Here is a 20,080-nt window from a genome sequence, read left to right on the forward strand (position 1 = left end):
GCGTGCTCCGAGGTGGAGATGACAATGAATTCGTCCTCCGTTGGTTCTGGGAGTGGGGTAGTTACGGCCTTCTTCAGTTCTAGCCGAGCCACTCGCCTTTGGTACAGGTCCATCTTCCAGGCCCTGGTCTCGTCTTTCGTCCACCGGTGGTTTAGCTCAACTCGTCCGGTCTTCCAGTCTATCTTGGGGTTTTCGAGCTTGAGCCAGGTATGGCCGAAGATGATGTCTTCTTTGCCGATGCTGGCGACGTAGGCTTTGACAAATCGGGGTTCTCCGCTTATCTTGTAAGATAAGAGGGCTCTTCGCGTGATGAGTGCTTCTTTGTTCGGAGTTCCATCCACGTTGAAGACGGGGATGGGTCGGGGGAGAGGTTCTGTCCGAAGTCGATGCTCTCGGACGAATCTCGGGCTGATGAAGATTCCTGTTGCGCTGCTATCAATGAAAGCGCGCGCCTCGACGTCTTTTCGTCCCACAGTAATCGGAATGTGTAGAGCGCGTTCATTTCGGACTACTAGAATTACACGGGACAGTGAAACGGATACGGGCAGTGGTTGCGTCGGCTCACCCTGCCCCTTCAAAAATCCTCCATCGTAAGTTCTTCGTACAGCTCCCGCTTTTCGTCAGCGGAGAGTGTCTTGATTCTGGCGCGGAAGTCGTCCTTCCCAGATCCTCCCTGGTTCGGCCTCCCACCCCCTTGTCGTGCGGCCGCTTTCTTGCGGCAATCCTTGGCACTGTGGCCCTTGATGTGGCAGTAGAAGCACAGGTTCCCGTCCCTGTGGAGCTTCCGATCGGCCTCATTGAGAACAGCTCCTAGTTCCCATTTCCTTCCTCCCGATGTGGAGGCGAAGGTTGATGTGACGGCAGCGGCGTCGATATCCATTGGTTCGCCATAGTCTCTGGTGTCTGTGACGATGAGAGCCCTCTGCTTGGCTGCGTCGGCGTTTCGGACTTCATCGTACCAGGCCTTCATGGTGTTGGGTCGATCCCTAGCAACCCTTGTTGCGAGCGCAAAATATAGCTCCTTCGGGAGTCCTTTGACGAAGTTGGCGTGGAGAGTGTGGTAGTCGTTCTCGACGCGGTTGGTGCCATTGACCTCAGTGTCCTTGAGCTGAGCCTTTGATGCTAGCTGCTCGAAGCGGGTGACGTAGTTACCGAGGGAGAGCACTGTCTTCCTATCCTTCTGTCGTTCAGGGAGTTTCATCAGGATTTGATGTGCCTTGATTCGCGTTCCATGCTCAGGGAACGCCTCTTCTAGAGCGGCAACGAAGTCTGCCCAAGTGGAATAGACCTGGACTCCCCCTGCTGACTTTTCATAATATGCGTCCGCCCATGTTTTCCCCAGATCCTTCCTCATCAGCGCTACAGTGAAGGCGATCTTTGCTTCATCACTGAGTCGGGTGTTGTTGGTGGCGACAAAGTAGGAGAGGATGCATTGGATGAAGCGTCTGAGGTCCTCTGCCTTTCCGCTGAAGGGTTCGGGAGCAGGGATGTCGAGGTGAAGGGGTCGGTTGGCCGTTGACTGCTGGGATTGGTATGCTGCGAGGGCGACAGTGATGCGCTGATTGATGTCTGCTTGAGTGAATGTTGCCATAGGGACTTCAACCGGTGCGTTGGTTGGTGCGGGTGGGGCTGGTGGTAGTTCGATGTCTGGGATTTCGATGGGAACGTACTGAACTTCAGGGAGTTCGAGTGGTTGTTCGTTGATGGGTGACTGCACGCTTTCTGCTGTTTGAGTAGGTTCAACGTCGATCCGTAGGGTGGTGAATACGTCTTCTGGGTGAGCGGGTGGGTGTCTCTGGTAGTAGCTAACGAGTTCTTGATGGGCGACGACCTGCGGGTTTGGACCGGTTGCATGACACCAGGTACCGCCTCGAGGGTAGATGGGAGCTCTTTTTGTGGAGGTGACAAAGCAGCGATCTGCTCGGTCGTACTGGAGGAGCGGTGATCCTGCGAGGGCTGGTAGTCCCAAAGGAACTGGGTTGACTGTGTTGTTCGACGTGATGGTGGATGAGATGTTCGACTAGGTAAAACTAGGAACGTAGCTTAGAAAGTTCGACCTTTTGATACAACGGTCTATACTCCTATGCCTGACTCGTAGATGACGAGTGAGGGCTTATGGACAATGCATTGATAGGCGCCAAGCCCCTCTGGGCCCCGATACAGCTCTTTTCGGCAATCGCATCCCGCCCGGCACTTCGGCTCAGTCACCCAACACTTCGATTTCGCCTTCGACGCTCTTCGACATCTTCAACGGTGCGCGATGCTTGCTCGAAGCTCGGCGCGGTCGTCCCGATGCCTCATAGATCTCGGGACATCTCCCGCATTCAGCGGACAATAGGGCCACTTGACGCCGTTCGTCCAAGCGCGGGCATCGCTCCGTGCCACACCGACGTAGCCGGTCTTTCCCGATTAGGTATCGAACCTCGCGGCATGCCTTCGACGACGGATACCAGTCCGAAGTGTCTCGTATGTTTCTCTTCATCTCCGCGTTCGGCATGACGTCACTCTACTGATGGACTTGATACGTGCCACTCGGTGAGGCAGACTCGTGTGGGACAATGCAAAGCCCCTCGTACTAGTGTGCCCCCCTCGATAGTCGTAGTGTCCCTTGCGTAGTATAAAATCTGTCGTACTTCTCTCCAAAAATACAAGACCCAGTTCCCCCCTCGAGTTCAGAGCTCATAAGTCGAGTTCGCCCTGCGTCTAAAGCCCTTAACTGCGTCACTTCGTTCCTCGCTGCGTAACCTCGAAACCTCGTCTACTGTGTTTACTAGTCGATACCGTCTCGACGAACCTTTCGACTTCGGCTATTATCGAAGAACTGCGTTGTATCTCGAACCGCGTCCTAGCTAAGTCCACCCTATCGAATCATGTCTCTTCCCTCTACGATACATCGAAGAGCTCTGCCGAGCTTCGATCGTCTCTACCGACCCCCGCTAACTACCCACAGCCTCCGAGTAGCTTCGACGACGTGTCGAGCCACCTCGTACCTTCCCTAGCGTTCGTAGCCTTTTCCGAGGGTGTTTCTCGTGTTCACTCGAACCGCGGGACACCTTGCTGCTAACTCCCCTCTCACTAAGACAATAACCTGCCTCTAGTCCACCTAGGTCGTACCCAGGTTAGGGGTTAGGGTTTCGTAGATCGCATCAGCGTCGTCCTGAAGATCGAGCGAGGAAGTCGAGAATGACCACTACCCCAAGCGAGGAGGAGCAGAGACTTGAATGAATAACCAGGTCGAACTTAGGGTTCGACCGACTAATGATACAACTACTTATACAAGTACCGACTGCGCACGGACCATCGTGTCTATGTGGTCGTGTTAGTGAAGAAAGAAACATAGTGGTACGATGCCGAGTACGAAGTGCGCACGGACCCCATTATGTAAGCTACATAATGTTCAACCTGCGGGTGAGTGCTAAGACAGGTGCCAGTATGGGCGCTAGTAGTACAAGGAATAGAACGGAAAGACAAATGTTTCACCTACTGCCCAGCTAGTTACAGACGGCGACAAGGATATAGCCAAATGGTGGGGTTCCTTCGGCAAGGTAATTAAATGAATGGCGGGGCAGGCTCTCTGCGATAGATGCAGAGAGCCTGCCCCGCCATTCAGAACGAGGAGGGGAGTTGAGCATAGGTCTCCAAGATTTGCAAATACTCGTCAGGTTTGTTGGGGAACACCAGAAGAAGCTTACTCTGTTTAGTGTCCCGAGCCATCAAGCTGAGGAACGAACTGATGGCCAGTTCGGGTGAAAGGGGCAGAAAAGATTTGTTGGACTCGTATCTCCATTGTGCCACCCTCCCTGATGAGTAATTTGATCAGAAGCAGCAGACAGCAAAGTTTAGTTTCAGATTGCAGGACAAAAGCTGGGACCTGAAGCTGGGGTGGATGCCTTGACGGTACAGGGAGTTGGGTGTTTTCCAGCTTGGCCCTTTCTCGCCTTATCCAGTATACCATCCTTGATTGATTGCATGCCTTTGTATCTTTGTTTGTTATCAGACGTGTGTGAATGAGGTGGAGACGAAGGGAGTCTTGCTGCAACTCGCCTCCGAGACGTAATGGCTGTATATGATCACATGACTGTGTCCTGAAGCCGATTCATCCAGAGTCCAGACACTGGAGTGAAACGATGTATGCAGTGAACATCCAGCATCTATCAGTAACATTTGGACGTACTTTGGCTCTTTCACGGGCTGTGGGCAAAGGAGAATCCGCGACTTGGTTATATGTTATGGTCTGTCTCGTCATCTGATTTGTACTTGGCCAGAGTCGTTCTCTCAACATTACTGTAAGAGCCCAATTGCCAACAGGTATACGAGCTCAGGTTGACGTTGTTGTTGCCAGTTCCCGTTGACCAACGTTCAGCATCGACTGATGTTCATACATTCCGTCGGGGCTGACACCAATGTTGCGTATATCCAAGCCTATTCGGTCCTATGTTGTGAATATCGGTTCACTCAATCTGGATTGTTGCACTTAGATGCATGCTAAAACCAACGGCTCGTTCATAGCATGCCCTTTCGCCGTGATGACTGGACTGAGAAACAAAGCACTTGATGCCGGCATTTTGCAACAGCGGCCCGGACCGCGGGACCGCGGCGCATTTAAGTCAATGGTATGTTCCTTCCATGTTCTCCGAAAGATACGGGGTGAGTCTGCACTGCTGCAGGCACAATGCCTCCGTTTCAACCTGATTCCTTGCTGGGTCCACCATCAGTGGCACCGCGTCACTATTCATGGCTTCAGCTCTTGCCGGGTCGTTTGACAGTTGACATCAAAGCACGATCGCAATGCGTAACCGCCAACTAAGCATTCGGCGAAGTCGGTTCCTACGGATGCCACTCTAACCAGGTCTCTCGCGGGGATGCAGTGACGACTGTACCGAACTGCGAGGACGGGCTCCAAGGTCGTGCATTCGTTTTGATCTGGTACTTGGTGATCTGGGTTTTGGTGATCAGGGCGTGTTGGCTCCTGTCAAGGAGATATCAATCCCATTGACAAACCAGCGGCTCTGTATATTGAAACGGTACTCACCGGAGCGTGGATTCGTTGCAGTGGTCTCCGGGCTCTTCCGGTCTCTACAACTACGGACAAATCATACGATATCTCAGGGATAATGTCAAGCGTCAGCGTCGAGCCTAGTTCTGTGCATTGAAGGCCCCGAGCTAGGAAGGTTCCTCTCCGGATATATAACGCAGGGCTCAATCTTAAAAATCTGATGAAATATCTTGCATCACTATGGTAGTCGCAAGCCCTTTGTTGACTGCCTTTCTCATTTGCGCTGCTTCATGGGGTCTTTTACGCCTGCTACGACGGCGCTTCCTGAAATCTCCACTAGACAATATCCCGGGACCCGCGCCCACTTCGTTATGGCAAGGCGGGTGTACTCTGGATGTGTCGGGTGCTGGAGATGCTGATTGTGAAACACGCCGCTGATCAGGAAACGTGAGCCAATACTTCCACAGGCACGGCTCCGATTTCCATAGGCACTTGGCCCAAGACTATGGCTCCGTAGTCAAACTTTATGGGCTATATTGTGTGCGCAGTCATCTCCTTTGCCCTAGAAAGTTCATGGCAGGCTGATAGCCTCAACATGCAGATACCCATGTTAATTGTTCAAGATCCTAAAGCCCTCCACAATATTCTCATCAAAGAAGAGGGTGTTTTCGAGGAATCGAAGCTGTTTATCAAGTAAGCTAGGCAGAAGAATGTCACGGACACCCATGAGACCTGTCTTTTCTGCAGGACAAACCATTATCTTTTCGGCCCAGGCCTTATATCAACCCTAGGTCTATCCTTATGCCCAGTCGTAAGGGCTCGGTCATTGATGGGTGAACTGTCATAGGCGAGCATCATCACAAGCAGAGGAAGATGCTTAACTCCGTGTTCGCTATCAATCACATGCGAAGCTTAGTGCCTACATTTTACGGAATTGTTCATAAGGCGTGTTGTCTCTATCGACGTTATAGCGGCGTGCCGTGTTTTGACATTTACTATAGCTCCAGGAAGCCCTCACAACAGAGGTACAATCCGGGCCTCGCGAGCTGAACATCCTGTTCTGGATGGGTCGCGCCGCTCTTGAGCTCGTCGGGCAAGGTGGCCTAGGCTATTCTTTCGATCCTCTTGTGAGAGATGCAGAGGATGACTACGGAGAAGCATTGAAGACATTATTGTGAGTTCTCTACCTGTTATTGAGCTCACCGCAAGGGTTGTTCCTAGCCATTGTGGCATATAAACAGCCCGACGCTGCAAGGCCTGATCGTCTTTCGGCAGCTACTGCCATACGTAGATTGGATCGGTCCCCGCTGGTTCAGAGCATTTGTGATGGACCACTTTCCGCACGCAGGAGTCCGCAAACTGAAGTATAACGTCGACAAAATGTCAGAGACGGCGACCGCGATATTCAGGGCCAAGAAGGAAGCTTTGGGTGTGGGATTAGAGTCAGATCCAGAGCAGATTGGCGGCGGAAAGGACATAATGACCACTCTGGGTAAGAAAAATATATTCGTATCTTGTATACGAACCAGGCACTGATTGTTGTATAGTGAAGGCGAATATGGCAGCTTCAGACAGCGATCGACTTCCGGACGATGAGCTTGTTGCTCAGATGTCGTGCGTTTTTGTGTATTTTTTTACAGTTTCCCCAGCGACTAGCTCATACCGTTGCATAGCACTATTATACTGGGTGCCATGGACACGACGTCAAATATACTATCTCGCACCCTGCAAAATCTCGCTGCGCGCCCTGAGATGCAGGACAGATTGAGGAACGAGGTCATGGCCGCGTATAGTGGCGAAGACTTGACGTACGATGAGGTGATGCAGCTGCCGTATCTGGACGCCGTTTGTCGAGAGACCCTTCGCCTGTGAGCCTCTCGACAATTTCGTTCGCTCATCAGCTGATCACTACGCAGATATCCACCGGTTACATTTCTTACTCGAGTGTGAGCGATGAACTACGTTGTCCTAATTCTGGCACCCATAATCGATATTTGATACCTAGAGCAAAGCGAGACGCCGTACTGCCACTGCATTTTCCAGTAGTCGGCCGGAATGGTCAAACCATGTCCGAGATACACGTGCCAAAGGGAACGAAGATTATTCTGGGTACCCTGGGTTCCAATACGAGCAAGGCGAAGTGGGGCGAGGATGCGCTTGAGTGGAAGCCTGAACGTTGGCTGGCTCCGCTACCTAGGACTGTGACAGATGTAGCTGCGCCGGGCGTATTCTCACACTTGTGATTGTTTACTTCCTCACATCGCATGGCACAAACAAGCTGATATGCCTACTTCTCGGCAGGATGACCTTCCTCGGGGGAAAACGAGCCTGCATGTAAGAGCTTTTTGTATCATTTTTCGAGCATGCATTCACGCTGTCGTCGCAGCGGATTTAAATTCTCGGAATTGGAGATGAGTAAGTATCGGAGCTGGATCCTTTACGAGCAATACTAACAGCCATCTCAGAGATTTTACTCATGATGCTCCTGTCGAACTTCACCTTCGCGCTGTCGGATAAGCCAATCGTGTGGAATCTTGCCCCGATTTCCTTTCCTTCGGTTGGAATGGAGTCTAGCCAACCTAGTATGCCGCTGATAGTCACGCCGCTACGCAAGAACGAGAAGCCATGAGAGAAGCATTGTAGTCCCATATGTATGTCACTGCACAAAATTGTTCTGTAAACTAGTTTCAACGACTTGCTGTGAACTTACTTCTAGTTAGTGCGGTTCAGAAATTGAAAAAGATCGTGTACCAATATCGCTGAGGACAACTAAGCTGTTCCGAGTTCAGAAAGATGCACTGAAGCTTGAAAAGATATAATCGTGTGGTAAACCGGCTAAGGAAAGAACACCAGTATGGCGCATGCGGGGAGCGGACAACGTGATGCGCTCCTCGCAGCACTGCCGGTTCGTCTGCACCTCTCTAATTGCCCGTGTGATCCGACGCAGGTGTCGAGTCCACTGTTTCCAAATACAGATGGGACTAGCAAGGGTTGTCTTCACTACTGCGATAGTAAGAAGTGAGGAGCGAATGACGAACTTGAAGGTGGGTTGAACTTGTACAATACTTAGCCGAACAAGGTGCTGACAAGCGCATGTGCAGATGTTGTATCTTGAAACGTCTTGTCTCGTGGAAGTAAAGTGAGAAGACATGATGTAATGTATGTATGATGGTTGACCGTTGAAGGGATGTGAGCATGATGGCGGCTTACCTGAACCCGTTACCCAACTACTTTCACGGATGAGTTGGACCCGTGAACTTAGTAAGGGGTGGCATGGATCCGCCCTCAAAATGGCCAGTTGGTCCTCTCCATCCCCACCGGTTGTACTTGCCGAAGCGCGGTGAACGGGTGGAACGGACAACGTGTGTGGCTAGAAGTGCAAGACAACCCGCGCACAAAGCCTGTGAACAACCTTCACAAAGAAGAATAACCATACAGCAATCTCGTGCATCTTCGGTCCTCTGATCTGCGTGTACATGTTTGTGATGCCTTACACGCATCACGGTGTTGTACAAAAAGAGCCCGGAATGATAACAACTGTATCCGTGCTTACGGAGTCCCAGGTCCATCCAACACAAGAAGCCGAGTCAACCCATATATGCTTGCGTGTTTCCCAGTGTCGCAATCCATGGCGTGAAACGGTGTGAACTAGTTCCAGGTACGCTCGTTAGGTCTAGATGGGCGCCATCTTCCTGAGTCGCGACGCGTCGCGCTCGCGGTCCGACGCGTTCATCACGTGTTATGCACCCTTGCATCGGCCAGCGACTTGGACGAAGGGCGCCGGACTTTGCTTGTCTTGTACCGCCACGATTGTCGGATTGCTGTCTGCATGGGTGCTCGCAATTGGCACCATCAGAGTCAAATTAAGGGGACCCAGTTCCTTGTGGCAACCAGTGCCCGGGTGCGATTTTGCTTTGCAGCCCTCGTCGCAGTATCGCCGCCGCTAACCGCTCTCAGCCTCCCTTTCCCCGAAGTGCATAAAGATAAGCCGTCCCAATAGCGGAGCCCTTGGACAATAAACCTCCTGCGCTCTAGAGCTGCTATACGGGCACCGCGGATCTACTTGATGGAAGATTGACCGCCATAGAAGACCCAGCTCTTATATTCAAGGTATAGATGCATTAGACAGCATGTGCTCTCTCGGAGCTAGCCACTTCTTGCATGGATATTGCCCGCGATGGCCAGCCCTTTCACGGCCCTTCTCGAGGTGGCTGCTGACGTGATCTGTAGGACAGAGTTTACGAATGAAGCTACAGGACCTTGATTATCGGCATTGCAGTCTTGACCACATGAACCAGCGCTTTGGAAGGTTGGTTGGGTCTCCACGATTTCAGGGACCTCGCCGTTGTTCTCAGACATGTACACTGGGAAGCATCGCATATGGGGGACTCAACGTGTATATCTTTCCTTATATCTGCCAACGGCTATTGAAAGAAGGCTGGTGCATACCCTTACTGCTTAGACGTACCACCCACCGCACTGTCCCCACTAAAGGACCACATGAAGCGGCAACTTCGAGCGGATCTGTGGAACGGATATGTATCAGGGACTCCTTCAGACATCGCGTTCTCGCAACCTCCGCGCAGCATCCAGGCGCTTCTACGACATGACTGGGTGCAATAGGCGAGACCAGTCCCTGCCAGCAACTTGGTGTCCGGCATCCGGTGTCGATATCCCGGTGAGAGCGAGGACGAACCGTCTTTCATCTTAACGCGGTCGCTGACGCAATGTCAGTCCATCTGAGTGCAAGCCCCACCAGGCAATCGCGTTCCGAACTAACTGTGCCTCGCCTTCGTTGGATGCGGCGTAGAATCACCGCGCAACCACTTGAAGGATAAGCGCCAAACTATCGGCCTCAGCTCATACACGCCGATGCCATTAATTTAACTATATGGCACGCTCTACCCCCATTGCAGAAGTCTTGTCTTCCTTCAAACACCGGTGAGTACGGGTGCCCAGCATGAGGCTGATGACATCTGTCGGTGTCCTGGCTTTCCGACGTACCAGGCGCGATGGGATGCGTGGGGCCTTGGCTGGCACTCAGAGCCGACACTCCCACCATCAACCTGTTGCGCAGACAGTGCGCCCTGAGCGCCGCGTGTCAGGTTTACGTGGGCCCTCGGGAGCGCAGCGCTCGCTGATCGGACACCTTTGCTATCAACGTCACCCCGGCCTGGAATTGGCGTTAGGAACGCAGAGCCCACGAACAAGGTCTGTATACCGGCACACCCACAGACTGCCTCGTGGGTCTTGCCGGCGACAATCTTGCCAAATGTAAATGTTCTTGCCCTCACCCATTTGTGCAACAGAGCGGTGCCGCAGCGGAGCGAGATTGCCTGATCGGGCACACGTGTGGCGCTGCCGCCACGGCTGGACATCAGCAGTACTGGACATCGTCCGCTTCTGTGGGCCTTGCACTCCGTTTACCGGCACCCGTCCCTGTCAGGGCATGATTGTGGCCATTCTCGCCGCGATGACATTATGGCAATTTCACGGAAACCACAGAAGCGACGCTGACTGGCGGCCCTGGTGTTTCACGATGCAGTGTCTAGGCGCCCCCGCCGTACGGAAATATAGCTGGAACTGTCACCACCACCCAAATATCTGGTAGTTTCGCGGGAATTCGGAGTATCATAGGTGCGCATTATGAAGAAGACCGCTGCCAGACGGGTATATAAGACCGCTGGAGGGTCCATAGATCGCCAGTGTTCACAGTCACTCAACCGCGCCCCACCCCATTCACAACATGCAGTTGCGCCTCTCTACACTGCTCGCCCTCGTCCCCGCCCTTACCACGAGCCTAGCGGCAAGCGTCCCCCTCAGACGCCAGGCCGTCGTAGCCGCGCACGGCTCGATCTCCCTCCCAGGCACGTATGACGCTATCGCGCCGGGTGCGACGTTCGACTTCGGCTTCGACTCGGTCAACTACTGTGAGTCGGGCTACGAGCCCGTCACCATCTGGTTGCTCGAAACGCCGCCCACCGTCGAGGACATGACCACCAATGGCACGTTCGCCACGGGCACCTATCTGTTCGAGTTCGGCGAATGGTTGGTTCCTAACTTTGGTGAGTGACTGGTTTCTCCGCGCGGGCGAACCCAGACTGACTCAGCGTCCGGTCGCTTCTCTTCCTTCAGGGCTCCCCGAACAAGACCCTCCGCCGCCGCCTTCTAGCCTGGCAATGCCGGACTTCTCGACACAGGAATATGGCTCTCTGTTCTTCTCGAACGCGACCTTTTATCTGACAGTGGTCGAGACGTACCTGGATTGTCCCGTGAGTGAACGTGTTCTCGAGGCTATATGCCGGGCTCATGCTCAATGCCCGATTCTATAGGGCAACGTCGCGAAGGAGTACGGCGTCACGTCCACCCCCGTCATCTATAACGCGACGTCAAGTCTTTGACCGTGTCTGAATCTCATTGAGAGATGCAGTTTTATGGACATTTCCTTTCCCCCTATGCAAAAGGCTATGGGCGTCGGGTGCCTCGTGCTTAACGGATCAAAAGCGACTTGTTACTTTATTCGGTCCTATCAGTGGAAGGTTATAGATATCCTTTTGTATAGACGATCTACTTCTACGATATTCGCGGTACCCAGCTACCATATGGGAATGGCATAGACTTTGCAGATATGTAATGCACCACGATGACGCGCGTCGAGTGCCGGCAACGACTTCGGAATATAACGCCCTGACCTCGACCTCATGCCGCGTTCCGCCGTTTGGCGTCTTCAAATCACTACTTCTAGGACCGACGCCACGGACGCTGACCAAGCCAGTTCTTCCGAATATTGAATTTGGATATCCAAATGAACGGATCAAGATAAGGGACGTACGTACTTACGCATATGGTCAGTACGGGCGGGGACGATCGCAATCCGAGGTCTGTTCGGATGCGCACACATCGTGGTCGAACATAGGGCTACTCAATTCTCGCTGCTGGCTCACTCGCGGAGCGCTCACCTTTTCTGTGGTAGGTAGTTTCAGCTTGCTTTGTGCGCAGACGATCCCTTAGGTTCCTCTGTCTTCTATACCACCGCACGACTGGTCATACTGCTGTGAGTGTTGGATGCGATACCATGAATGCCGGTAGTTAGAGTTCGCGGTGCGAGCGTAATATTGCTGGGAGCCTCCAGTGGCTGCGGGATCATTCGGGTTTGATACCACCTGCTTCGCGAGTCGCCTGCGATCTGTTCGTCGTCTGATATAGTCCCTTGTGAGCAGAATGTGATACACATCCTTCGACCTGCGCCTAAGCAAGCGCCGGGTATTCTGATGGTCAACTATATTCGTCCCGACCACTATGAGACGCTATTGGGCACGCAGAAGAGGGTGGTACCCTGCACCTGTCCAACCTCTTCATCGATAAGTGCAGCGTCGATGCGCAGTGGCGTCTAACAAACACAGTCCCAGCCGGAGGCCAGAGGCCGCTCCCAATGCTCTGATTTTGGCCTGAGGGTTCGCCAATGTCTGAGCCGCCACCGTGATGCTGGCAGGTATTTGACGTGCCATCTTGCATCGCAACAGAAGGCTGTCACAGTGTGGAGCGAACGTTTGCATATATGTGCGGCACTCAATGGGATTCTGTTATACCACTTCCACCTCCATACCGAACGTCCATCATGTCTGACAAGTCATCGCCTGAGCACAAGAACTTCAAGGTCGCCCTAGTCGGCGGAGGGATCTGCGGCCTGACCTGTGCCATAGCCCTGATACGTGCAGGTGTACCTGTTCAGATCTTCGAGGCAGCGGTGAGCCATCTATCTATTGGACCCAGGTGACGTGACATGATTACCATTGTATTAGGCCAAACTCGGTGAAATCGGTGCCGGAGTGGGACTCGGTGAGCATGTGCAGTATCTATATTGACGAGCAGACAGACAAACGTGCACGTAGGGCCAAACGCCGTACGCATCTTGCGTACTCTCGGTGTTCTCGATGACGTCCTAGAGAAGTGCAACGAGTCTGAACTCAGCACGAGGATGTTCAGGTTCGTGTCGGGAATGGAAGGCCACGAGGTCCTCTATGATGTACGTCATGCCTTGGTTCTGAGAACGATATGCAGCTGATCTTGGTGAAGTATCCAGAGTCGGAGGAAAACGGCGGGCTTGGCGCACACCGGTACGTCGTTCTACGTTGGAGCTGCCGTTGACGGAATTTGACGCGAATGACAGCGCGGCATTGTTGGATGCCTTGCAGAAGTTCATCGATCCCAGTATCATCCACTTCAAGAAGCGATGCGTCTCAGTAGCGCCCATCGAGAACGACCCTACTCGAGTCGTCATCACTTTTGACGACAATACGGTATATGAAGCCGATCTCGTCATTGGCGCGGACGGCGTCCACAGCGCCGTACGCACCGCAGTGACTGGTGGTGGCGAGAACAAGGCAGCCTTTAGCAATGCAATCTGTTACAGAGGTCTGTTTCCTGCGGACATGCTCAAGAAAGCAAGCGTGAAGACGGACGTCACGGCGCGGTCTGTTTGCTTCGCCGGAAAGGACAAGGCAGGCATGAGATAACCAGCGCAAGAGATGGCGTACTCACTCTGTCAATAGCATCTCATCGTCTTTCCCATCAAGCATGCCGAACTTGTACGTCTGAGCTGAACGTGCGACACGACAAGTATTGATTCTAAACGCTTTCCAGATCAACGTGGTAGCGTTTGCAGCAGACCACAACGCACCTATCGGGTCGAAGGAGCTCGAGTATCCCAGCGTCAAGGATGTCTCGCAGAAAGAATTATTGAACGAGTACGAAGCCTGGGGAAGCGACGTGATAGATATCCTTAAGTGTATCAAAACCCCGAGCAAATGGTCGATACCTGTCGTCTATCCGCCGCTGGAGACGTATGTCAAGGGGCGCATTATAGTCGCAGGAGACTCGGTGAGTGGGTGTATGATGTATGTCCGCGCATGCTAAAGGTTGAATCTGTTCCGGACAGGCGCACGGAATGCTGCCACACTTGGGTGCTGGTGCTGGTCAGTGCATCGAGGACGCATACGTGATCGCTCAACTGCTCGGGCACCCTGGAACGACCGGCTCCAATATAGAGGTGGGTCAAAGATGGCATTGGTGTACTCACGGCCGCGTTCTCATGCGTCTGATCTGGTAGGCTGTCCTCGAAGCATACGACCGCGTCCGTCGTCCACGCGCTCAGATGGTGTGGGAGGGGAGTGTCAAGGCTGGGGAAATTTACGATGGCTATGGTGAGCACGGACTGAGCCCGCAGGGCATACAGGAAGACCTTGGGGGGATGTGGGATCGCGTTTGGCACCATGACGTCGAGGACGACGTGAAGTCGGCTGTGTCTTGGCTCAGGGCGACGACATTCGGCGCATGATTGGTGGTGGTGTAGGAATGAAGTACGCCACTAAAATTCAGTGCGCGAAGATTTTGCATTTCTCGGGCGCCGTGGTGGATCGTTTCAGGTTTGATGGCGCATCGTAGAGAATGTGCTAAAATGAGGCTTAGTTTGTGGCGCCACTATCTCGGAGCGGGAGACTATGGGTCATCAGAATCTATATGGATGCCGACTCGGAATGGTGGCGGTTGCTAAGAAAGGAGGGAGGGGCTAGAACAGCGATCTTGGTAGGCAGATCGGCCAACGTCGCCGCAGGAGGGATGGCTTCTCTTGACCGTGAGTCGATGACCTACTGTAGCAAGTCGTTACGATCGCACTCAACGTCCGGAGCTGGACTTGAAGCTGGACTCGTACTGTTCGGCTGCCAATCCAATCAGGCACCAACGAACTGGCGACATATGTACGATAGGTACTCTGGTATGATTAATCTATGAAGATTTACCGCGCAATTGGCCCCGCTAAGATGTTTATTTGAATAAACACAGGTGACCATCTATTGGGTCAGGTGCCGTCGTGAAGTGGGTCTGAAATGGAGTTGAAGCGTGCTGATGAGCTGACTGCTAGAGTCTCCCGGAGAAGTTGGACTAGATTGTGCACATTGACGCGTCTCACATGGTCTCGCACAGCAGGTCCGTGTGAGAGGTATTGAATTAGGGTAACATGGCAGGATGACAGCATATTAATCACAGCACCGATGACGCATTCCTGCTTTCCTATTGAGGCAAGACGTCTACTCGATATGGCGTGCACTTCGTTCACGGCTGGCACTCAATGCCTTGCACTTCCTTCTGTGATGTCATACACGGTCGATGTTGTCATGACATCTTCCATTCGAGCCGTCGTATCGCGTCAAGGCCCGCGTATAAATGGGCGTGAACACAGGGCTGCTCTCCCCTTCCTCCTTTCTCCCGTTTCCTCTCTCGACGCTGGCCGACGATACGCTTTGAGCTCGACATGGTCGACCTCGTCAGCTTCGCGGCATTAAAAACACCGCGTCGGCATGATTCATGAAGCATGCTAGATGCGCAATTGGACTACTCACTTCATGGTACCTTCGTCCTTTGTCGCATGATATTACTGCAGCCCAGAAAGTTCAGTCTCTATACAAGCCCCATATTGACGTGGTCTGGAGCCTTGTCTGCAACCCTGGCTTTGCACAGGGCGTTCCGAAACTGCTTCAATTGCAGACCGTCGAGCGTCACATTCGCGTGACAGACGCGTGACAGCACGTGTAATTTACATGTTGATCGTCGCCGAGGGTTCTTCACGGCCTCGAGGTAGCCTGCTGGTAGCCTGCTAGTGGTTCTGCCTCACGACTTTTATGACTGGGACGCCCATATCTGCATTTCATATAACATCACGATCGCACTGCTTCACGTCCCACATCTCTCTTCGCGATCTGTCCCCTGACTACACATCAACTGGAGGTCCTATATGGGAAATAACAATTCGCGCTCTTCCGGATATCCCACGTACCCATCGACTGCATACCAGGACGCATCTTTGTCTCGAAAGAAAACTTGGAATGGACGGTTCGGGAGAAATAAGGCTATGTATCCCGCCGAGATGGACTATGTCCCTGGGTATGGTCAATCACCCTACCCGCAGGCCCAGACGATGCAGCCCCGACGACCGCGGGGGACACCGCGGCCCCAGCAGCAGCAGCAGCAGCAGCAGCAGTATTTCCGTGCGTCTTGACTTACGGTGTGTCGCGGTCATGGTCTGACAATGCGACTGTCAAGGGAATCAGAACCAGAGCAGTACCAGTACATGCAGACGCCTCAGCCACCGCAGGGGTTCCCGCAGCCCATGCAATCGACCTCGCGGCCCGTCATTCCAATTGTGCCCATGTCCAGTGCACGGCCCGTCATGCCCAACCGTATGCCCACGCCTGGTGTTCCACAGTCGCAGGGCCTATACTCCCAGCAAAGCACAACAATGCCCATGCCCCAGCCCGTCATCCCGAATATCCCAGCGCAACAAGCTAACGGTGTACCAGTAGTACCTCGGATGGGACAGCAATATACGCCAGACCCAATGATGTTCCCTGAGCCTCAGGTTGCCGGCGCTGGCTCGCGGTTGACACCGGGCATACATGAGCAGTATGATTCACGCCGTCGTACCCCGACACCTCCTACACCGCCGTACAACCCGCTTCCTGCGCCACCTAGGGATGTTTTTGAGGACTCGCCCTACATATCACTTCTCCGTGAACTCCGTCGACCTATTGACGAGTCGACAATCCGGCGAAACATCATGATCCCGCCGAGCCAGCCGATGAACGTCAGCATGACTGCTGGCTACATGACTGGGTCGCGTAGGAGTCACGACCGCAAGCACAGCCGCAAGGGCAGCCTCTTCAATGTCTTCGGGCGTCACCGACGCGATGACGAGGAGGACGAGGAGCCAGTCATGCAGGCGCAGCCTATCTATGCGGCGCCGATGATGCAGCAAACACCAGGTGTCATTCCAGTATACAACCCTACTCCGCAAATGACCCAGATAGGCATGAATGGCGTCGCCGTGCCAGCGCCGGTTGCAACACCTATGCCAGTACCTACACCTATCCCTGCTCGCGGGCCAACGCCCGTGCCGATGACCATGCCCACACATACGCCGGCCCGCTCGATCATCAAGATCGACCGCGGGAATGAGCTTGGAGGTCTCATTCACACATCGCCGCACCTCGTGCACTATAATCGTCAGTCGTATCCCAGCGCCTTTCACCTGCACGAGGCAATGAAGTTCATGGGACACCGACCGGACATCGCGGAGCGCATCCGCACGAGCAGGACGGTCGAAGAGGCGCGTGCGATCTCGGCAGCGAACCACGAGCATGTGCGACCGGACTGGGAGCGAGTCTTCTTGGGAAAGGTCAGCAGTGTCGCCCACACAGCTTAGCGGTCCACGGAGAGCTCACAATGTTACATTGCAGATGGACGAAGTACTATATGAGAAGCTGATGCAGCATCCTACACTTCGCGCGGTGCTACTGAGTACTGGTGTAGCCGACCTCATAGTATCCGACATGAATGACGCTTTCTGGGGGGACGGACCTCTAGGCCAGGGCGCAAACGAGCTCGGCAAGGCGCTCGGTCGAGTACGAGAGCGAATGAGAGCGGAAGGCATGGGAACATGACATGTTACTTGTGAAACTCTGCAAGTGAGCCGAAGCACTGACTACACGCTTCGATGACTCCCTCAAGTATTGCTGCATGGAGGACTTCAGCTCGCCAAGAAGAGATTATGGGTTGGAACTGCGCTTTTTGCGCTTCCGCTTGCGTTTGCCCTCGGATTCTACGTCTGGCTTCTCGTCGGATTCCGCAGAGTTGAACTGTGCCATGGCCTTCTCCACGGCTTGTCTGCGGATCTTTTCTGGTACTTTATTCCAGTACAGCTCCTCTCTTGCGCCATCCACTACCTCCATTATTATCGGCTTCAAGTTCTCCGAGGACAAAGGCGTTGTTCCCATGCCATCAAGACCTTGCCTTTGTACTCTTGGGTTTACAGCGAAGAAACGTACCAGTTCTTCCGTATGTCGTGGTGTGGCAAGACGCAGATAGCACTAGTGAGAGGCGTGTTAGCATGTATTGAGCATTGCAATGTTTATTAGGGAAAAACAAACAGTATCCATGCCCTTGTTGAAGTCAACATAGTCGAGCCCATCCTGTGTGGCGTTATCCTTTTGCACAAATTGTGACAGCAGCGTGCGTAGAGTGGTCTTGTTTGTCTCTGGGTGCACATTTCGCACGAAGACGAGACAGCCGTGCGGGTATGTCGACGCTTCTACGAACGTTGGTGCGGCAGCCGGATTGGGTGTCGCAAGGGTAAACCTGGCAACGCTCGGTCGGATCTGAACGTCGGGGCGTCCGACTGGACCCGCTAGATCCTCTACGGCCTCTTCGGCACGGGCGATCTCATCGACCAGCTTCTGGCGATAAGCGAGATATTCCTCCTGCAGCTGGTTCCATTGTGTTTTCGAGAGTGTGCGGAAGCCGTACCTCGCTGCTTCGTGGGCTTCTGCAGGCTCAGCGACACTGCGGAGATCTATGTGCCGCGGCTCCCAAGGCCATTCGCTGAGCAAGCGTCCCGCACCCTCAGAGTGCGTGAGGGTCACGAGGGCGAAGCCCTTGCATTTGGGAGAGTTGCCGGGATTGTCTTGGTGATGCGGTGGGAGCCATATGTGCTGTACGTGCATAGACCCACTGGGAGTTGGAGGAGCACGCAGCATAGACAGTGTATACCGACAGATGCTCACAACGCTCCGGTGAGGAAGCGGGATGTTTTCCTGCAGGGAAAATGTCAGCTGGGGTTACTTCGAAAGACGAGCGGGTGAAGTTGAGGAAATACCATATAAATAGTCCTGTCATCCCATTCGTGCTTTGAGTAATTTCGCGACCGCTGCAGTGCCTCCTTCCAATCCTTCCTCCGTATTTCATACCCACCGACATTCCCAGCGACCCACGGCTCTTGCCACGTCGGATGGGAGGACGCCGACACGATCATTCGTAAATCGAAACTGTCATTAGCGTGGGCACGGATAGCTTTTACTACTGCGGTCTCTTGTAGCACGGTGCGAAAAGCAGTCGTGAAGGGTGGCTGATGGAGAATGTGACTGAGTGGAATGTCTAAACATCCGAAATGAGCTACCGGCGCAGATAGCGCTTGGTTTACTCACAGCCCTCGTCCCCCGACGCTACAAGCCGTCTGAGACCTGGTTCCGACCACAGAGCATAGTCGGACAGAGCAATGAAAGTCACTATGGCATATTCATCTGCGGCCTGTGTGGCTTCGGACTGCTTTGCTTTGCCTTTCGCAGCCGGTAAGATTTCTTGGTCAGAACTTTGTGCACCATCGTTCCCGCTGATGTAGGAGTGCCGCAATGAGGCAGAGAGACTAGCAACACGAAATTCGGGCGTAGGTTTCGCAGACCGGGCGACGGAGCGAGGTATGAAAGGTAACATGGGCGTAGTGGACGGATCAAGCAAATTGAATCTCAGCAGCTTAGATAACTTGCGATCTATTGGCACTTCTATCACTCATAAATCAAACCAAGCTGAAAGGATTAACAGTAAGTATACCGCTATGAATGGGCTTAATAATGGCTATTCAATCTGATTTTGACTTTTGATACGATAAGTCGCAGTCCTAGAACATCCACGTGCTACGACTCAGAGGGATTGTGTCGAACCTATCACAAATCGTGCTTTCGTCGATGACTCTTACCTCGAATCTCATGGGAGATTTCACGAGCTGGTTACGCAGAGTATGACGTAGACAGGTAAATTGACTGACTAGACGAAGATCAGGTTCCACAGATAGATACTCGAGCAGAAGGTATACGCATGGGGGACCGGTACGAGCTCCCTTGAGCTTCCAGAGGGATGTTATTAATGAAGCCTTATATCAGTTCAGTAGGCAGCGCATCTTATGATTCGCGCCGCCGAGTTCGTAGTCTAGAGTATTCTGGCTACCGTTATCGATGTCCGGCACACTAGACGACAAAGTTTGTCGGGTACGAAGGAGTGACGATGCGCGCCATGCGGCTACCAAACGCTTCGCACTAGCCCCCCAGAATTCGACGACGTGACTCGATAACTCTCTCCGCCCTATGCCCCGGTCATATGGGATCATTCCACACAGTGCTAGTTCTCGTCCGCGTCAGAAGGGCGGTCTCGCAACAAAAGTCCATCAGAAACACACCTAGAAGGCCATAATCCGTCCGG

General features: G+C 53.3%; 7 protein-coding genes across 7 annotated transcripts; 4 read left to right on the forward strand and 3 right to left on the reverse strand.

The window, feature by feature from the left end:
- Nucleotides 1-574: 574 nt before the first annotated feature.
- Nucleotides 575-2,497, reverse strand: POSPLADRAFT_1059718 (hypothetical protein; the record flags this gene model as incomplete). The annotated part of the gene is made up of 2 exons (XM_024481187.1): nt 575-2,020; nt 2,423-2,497. The coding sequence occupies 2 exons, from the start codon at nt 2,495-2,497 to the stop codon at nt 575-577; spliced, it is 1,521 nt and encodes a 506-aa protein (XP_024336322.1).
- Nucleotides 2,498-5,236: 2,739 nt separating this feature from the next.
- Nucleotides 5,237-7,625, forward strand: POSPLADRAFT_1048841 (hypothetical protein; the record flags this gene model as incomplete). The annotated part of the gene is made up of 13 exons (XM_024479606.1): nt 5,237-5,375; nt 5,439-5,536; nt 5,598-5,689; nt 5,744-5,787; nt 5,844-5,941; nt 5,998-6,170; nt 6,238-6,488; nt 6,544-6,610; nt 6,670-6,864; nt 6,913-6,942; nt 7,002-7,235; nt 7,383-7,411; nt 7,462-7,625. 13 exons carry the CDS (start codon nt 5,237-5,239, stop codon nt 7,623-7,625), a joined length of 1,614 nt encoding a protein of 537 aa, XP_024336323.1.
- Nucleotides 7,626-8,956: 1,331 nt separating this feature from the next.
- Nucleotides 8,957-10,374, reverse strand: POSPLADRAFT_1184293 (hypothetical protein; the record flags this gene model as incomplete). Its single annotated transcript, XM_024489069.1, has 3 exons — nt 8,957-9,360; nt 9,465-9,715; nt 10,001-10,374. 3 exons carry the CDS (start codon nt 10,372-10,374, stop codon nt 9,143-9,145), a joined length of 843 nt encoding a protein of 280 aa, XP_024336324.1. The 3' UTR covers nt 8,957-9,142.
- Nucleotides 10,375-10,742: 368 nt separating this feature from the next.
- POSPLADRAFT_1075652 (hypothetical protein) lies at nt 10,743-11,624 on the forward strand (the record flags this gene model as incomplete). The annotated part of the gene is made up of 3 exons (XM_024482841.1): nt 10,743-11,061; nt 11,132-11,268; nt 11,329-11,624. The coding sequence occupies 3 exons, from the start codon at nt 10,743-10,745 to the stop codon at nt 11,395-11,397; spliced, it is 525 nt and encodes a 174-aa protein (XP_024336325.1). The 3' UTR covers nt 11,398-11,624.
- A 990-nt stretch (nt 11,625-12,614) lies between these two features.
- Nucleotides 12,615-14,333, forward strand: POSPLADRAFT_1048845 (hypothetical protein; the record flags this gene model as incomplete). The annotated part of the gene is made up of 9 exons (XM_024479607.1): nt 12,615-12,743; nt 12,799-12,835; nt 12,889-13,022; nt 13,058-13,113; nt 13,167-13,497; nt 13,549-13,584; nt 13,640-13,876; nt 13,935-14,045; nt 14,106-14,333. The coding sequence occupies 9 exons, from the start codon at nt 12,615-12,617 to the stop codon at nt 14,331-14,333; spliced, it is 1,299 nt and encodes a 432-aa protein (XP_024336326.1).
- A 1,572-nt stretch (nt 14,334-15,905) lies between these two features.
- On the forward strand, nt 15,906-17,493 carry POSPLADRAFT_1048846 (hypothetical protein; the record flags this gene model as incomplete). The annotated part of the gene is made up of 3 exons (XM_024479608.1): nt 15,906-16,041; nt 16,105-17,228; nt 17,290-17,493. The coding sequence occupies 3 exons, from the start codon at nt 15,906-15,908 to the stop codon at nt 17,491-17,493; spliced, it is 1,464 nt and encodes a 487-aa protein (XP_024336327.1).
- A 538-nt stretch (nt 17,494-18,031) lies between these two features.
- POSPLADRAFT_1048847 (hypothetical protein) lies at nt 18,032-19,318 on the reverse strand (the record flags this gene model as incomplete). Its single annotated transcript, XM_024479609.1, has 4 exons — nt 18,032-18,086; nt 18,149-18,642; nt 18,705-18,982; nt 19,033-19,318. The coding sequence occupies 4 exons, from the start codon at nt 19,316-19,318 to the stop codon at nt 18,032-18,034; spliced, it is 1,113 nt and encodes a 370-aa protein (XP_024336328.1).
- Between the last annotated feature and the right edge of the window lie 762 nt (nt 19,319-20,080).

Source organism: Postia placenta (genome assembly GCF_002117355.1).
Source record: "Postia placenta MAD-698-R-SB12 unplaced genomic scaffold POSPLAscaffold_12, whole genome shotgun sequence".
Lineage (NCBI taxonomy): Eukaryota > Fungi > Basidiomycota > Agaricomycetes > Polyporales > Adustoporiaceae > Rhodonia > Rhodonia placenta.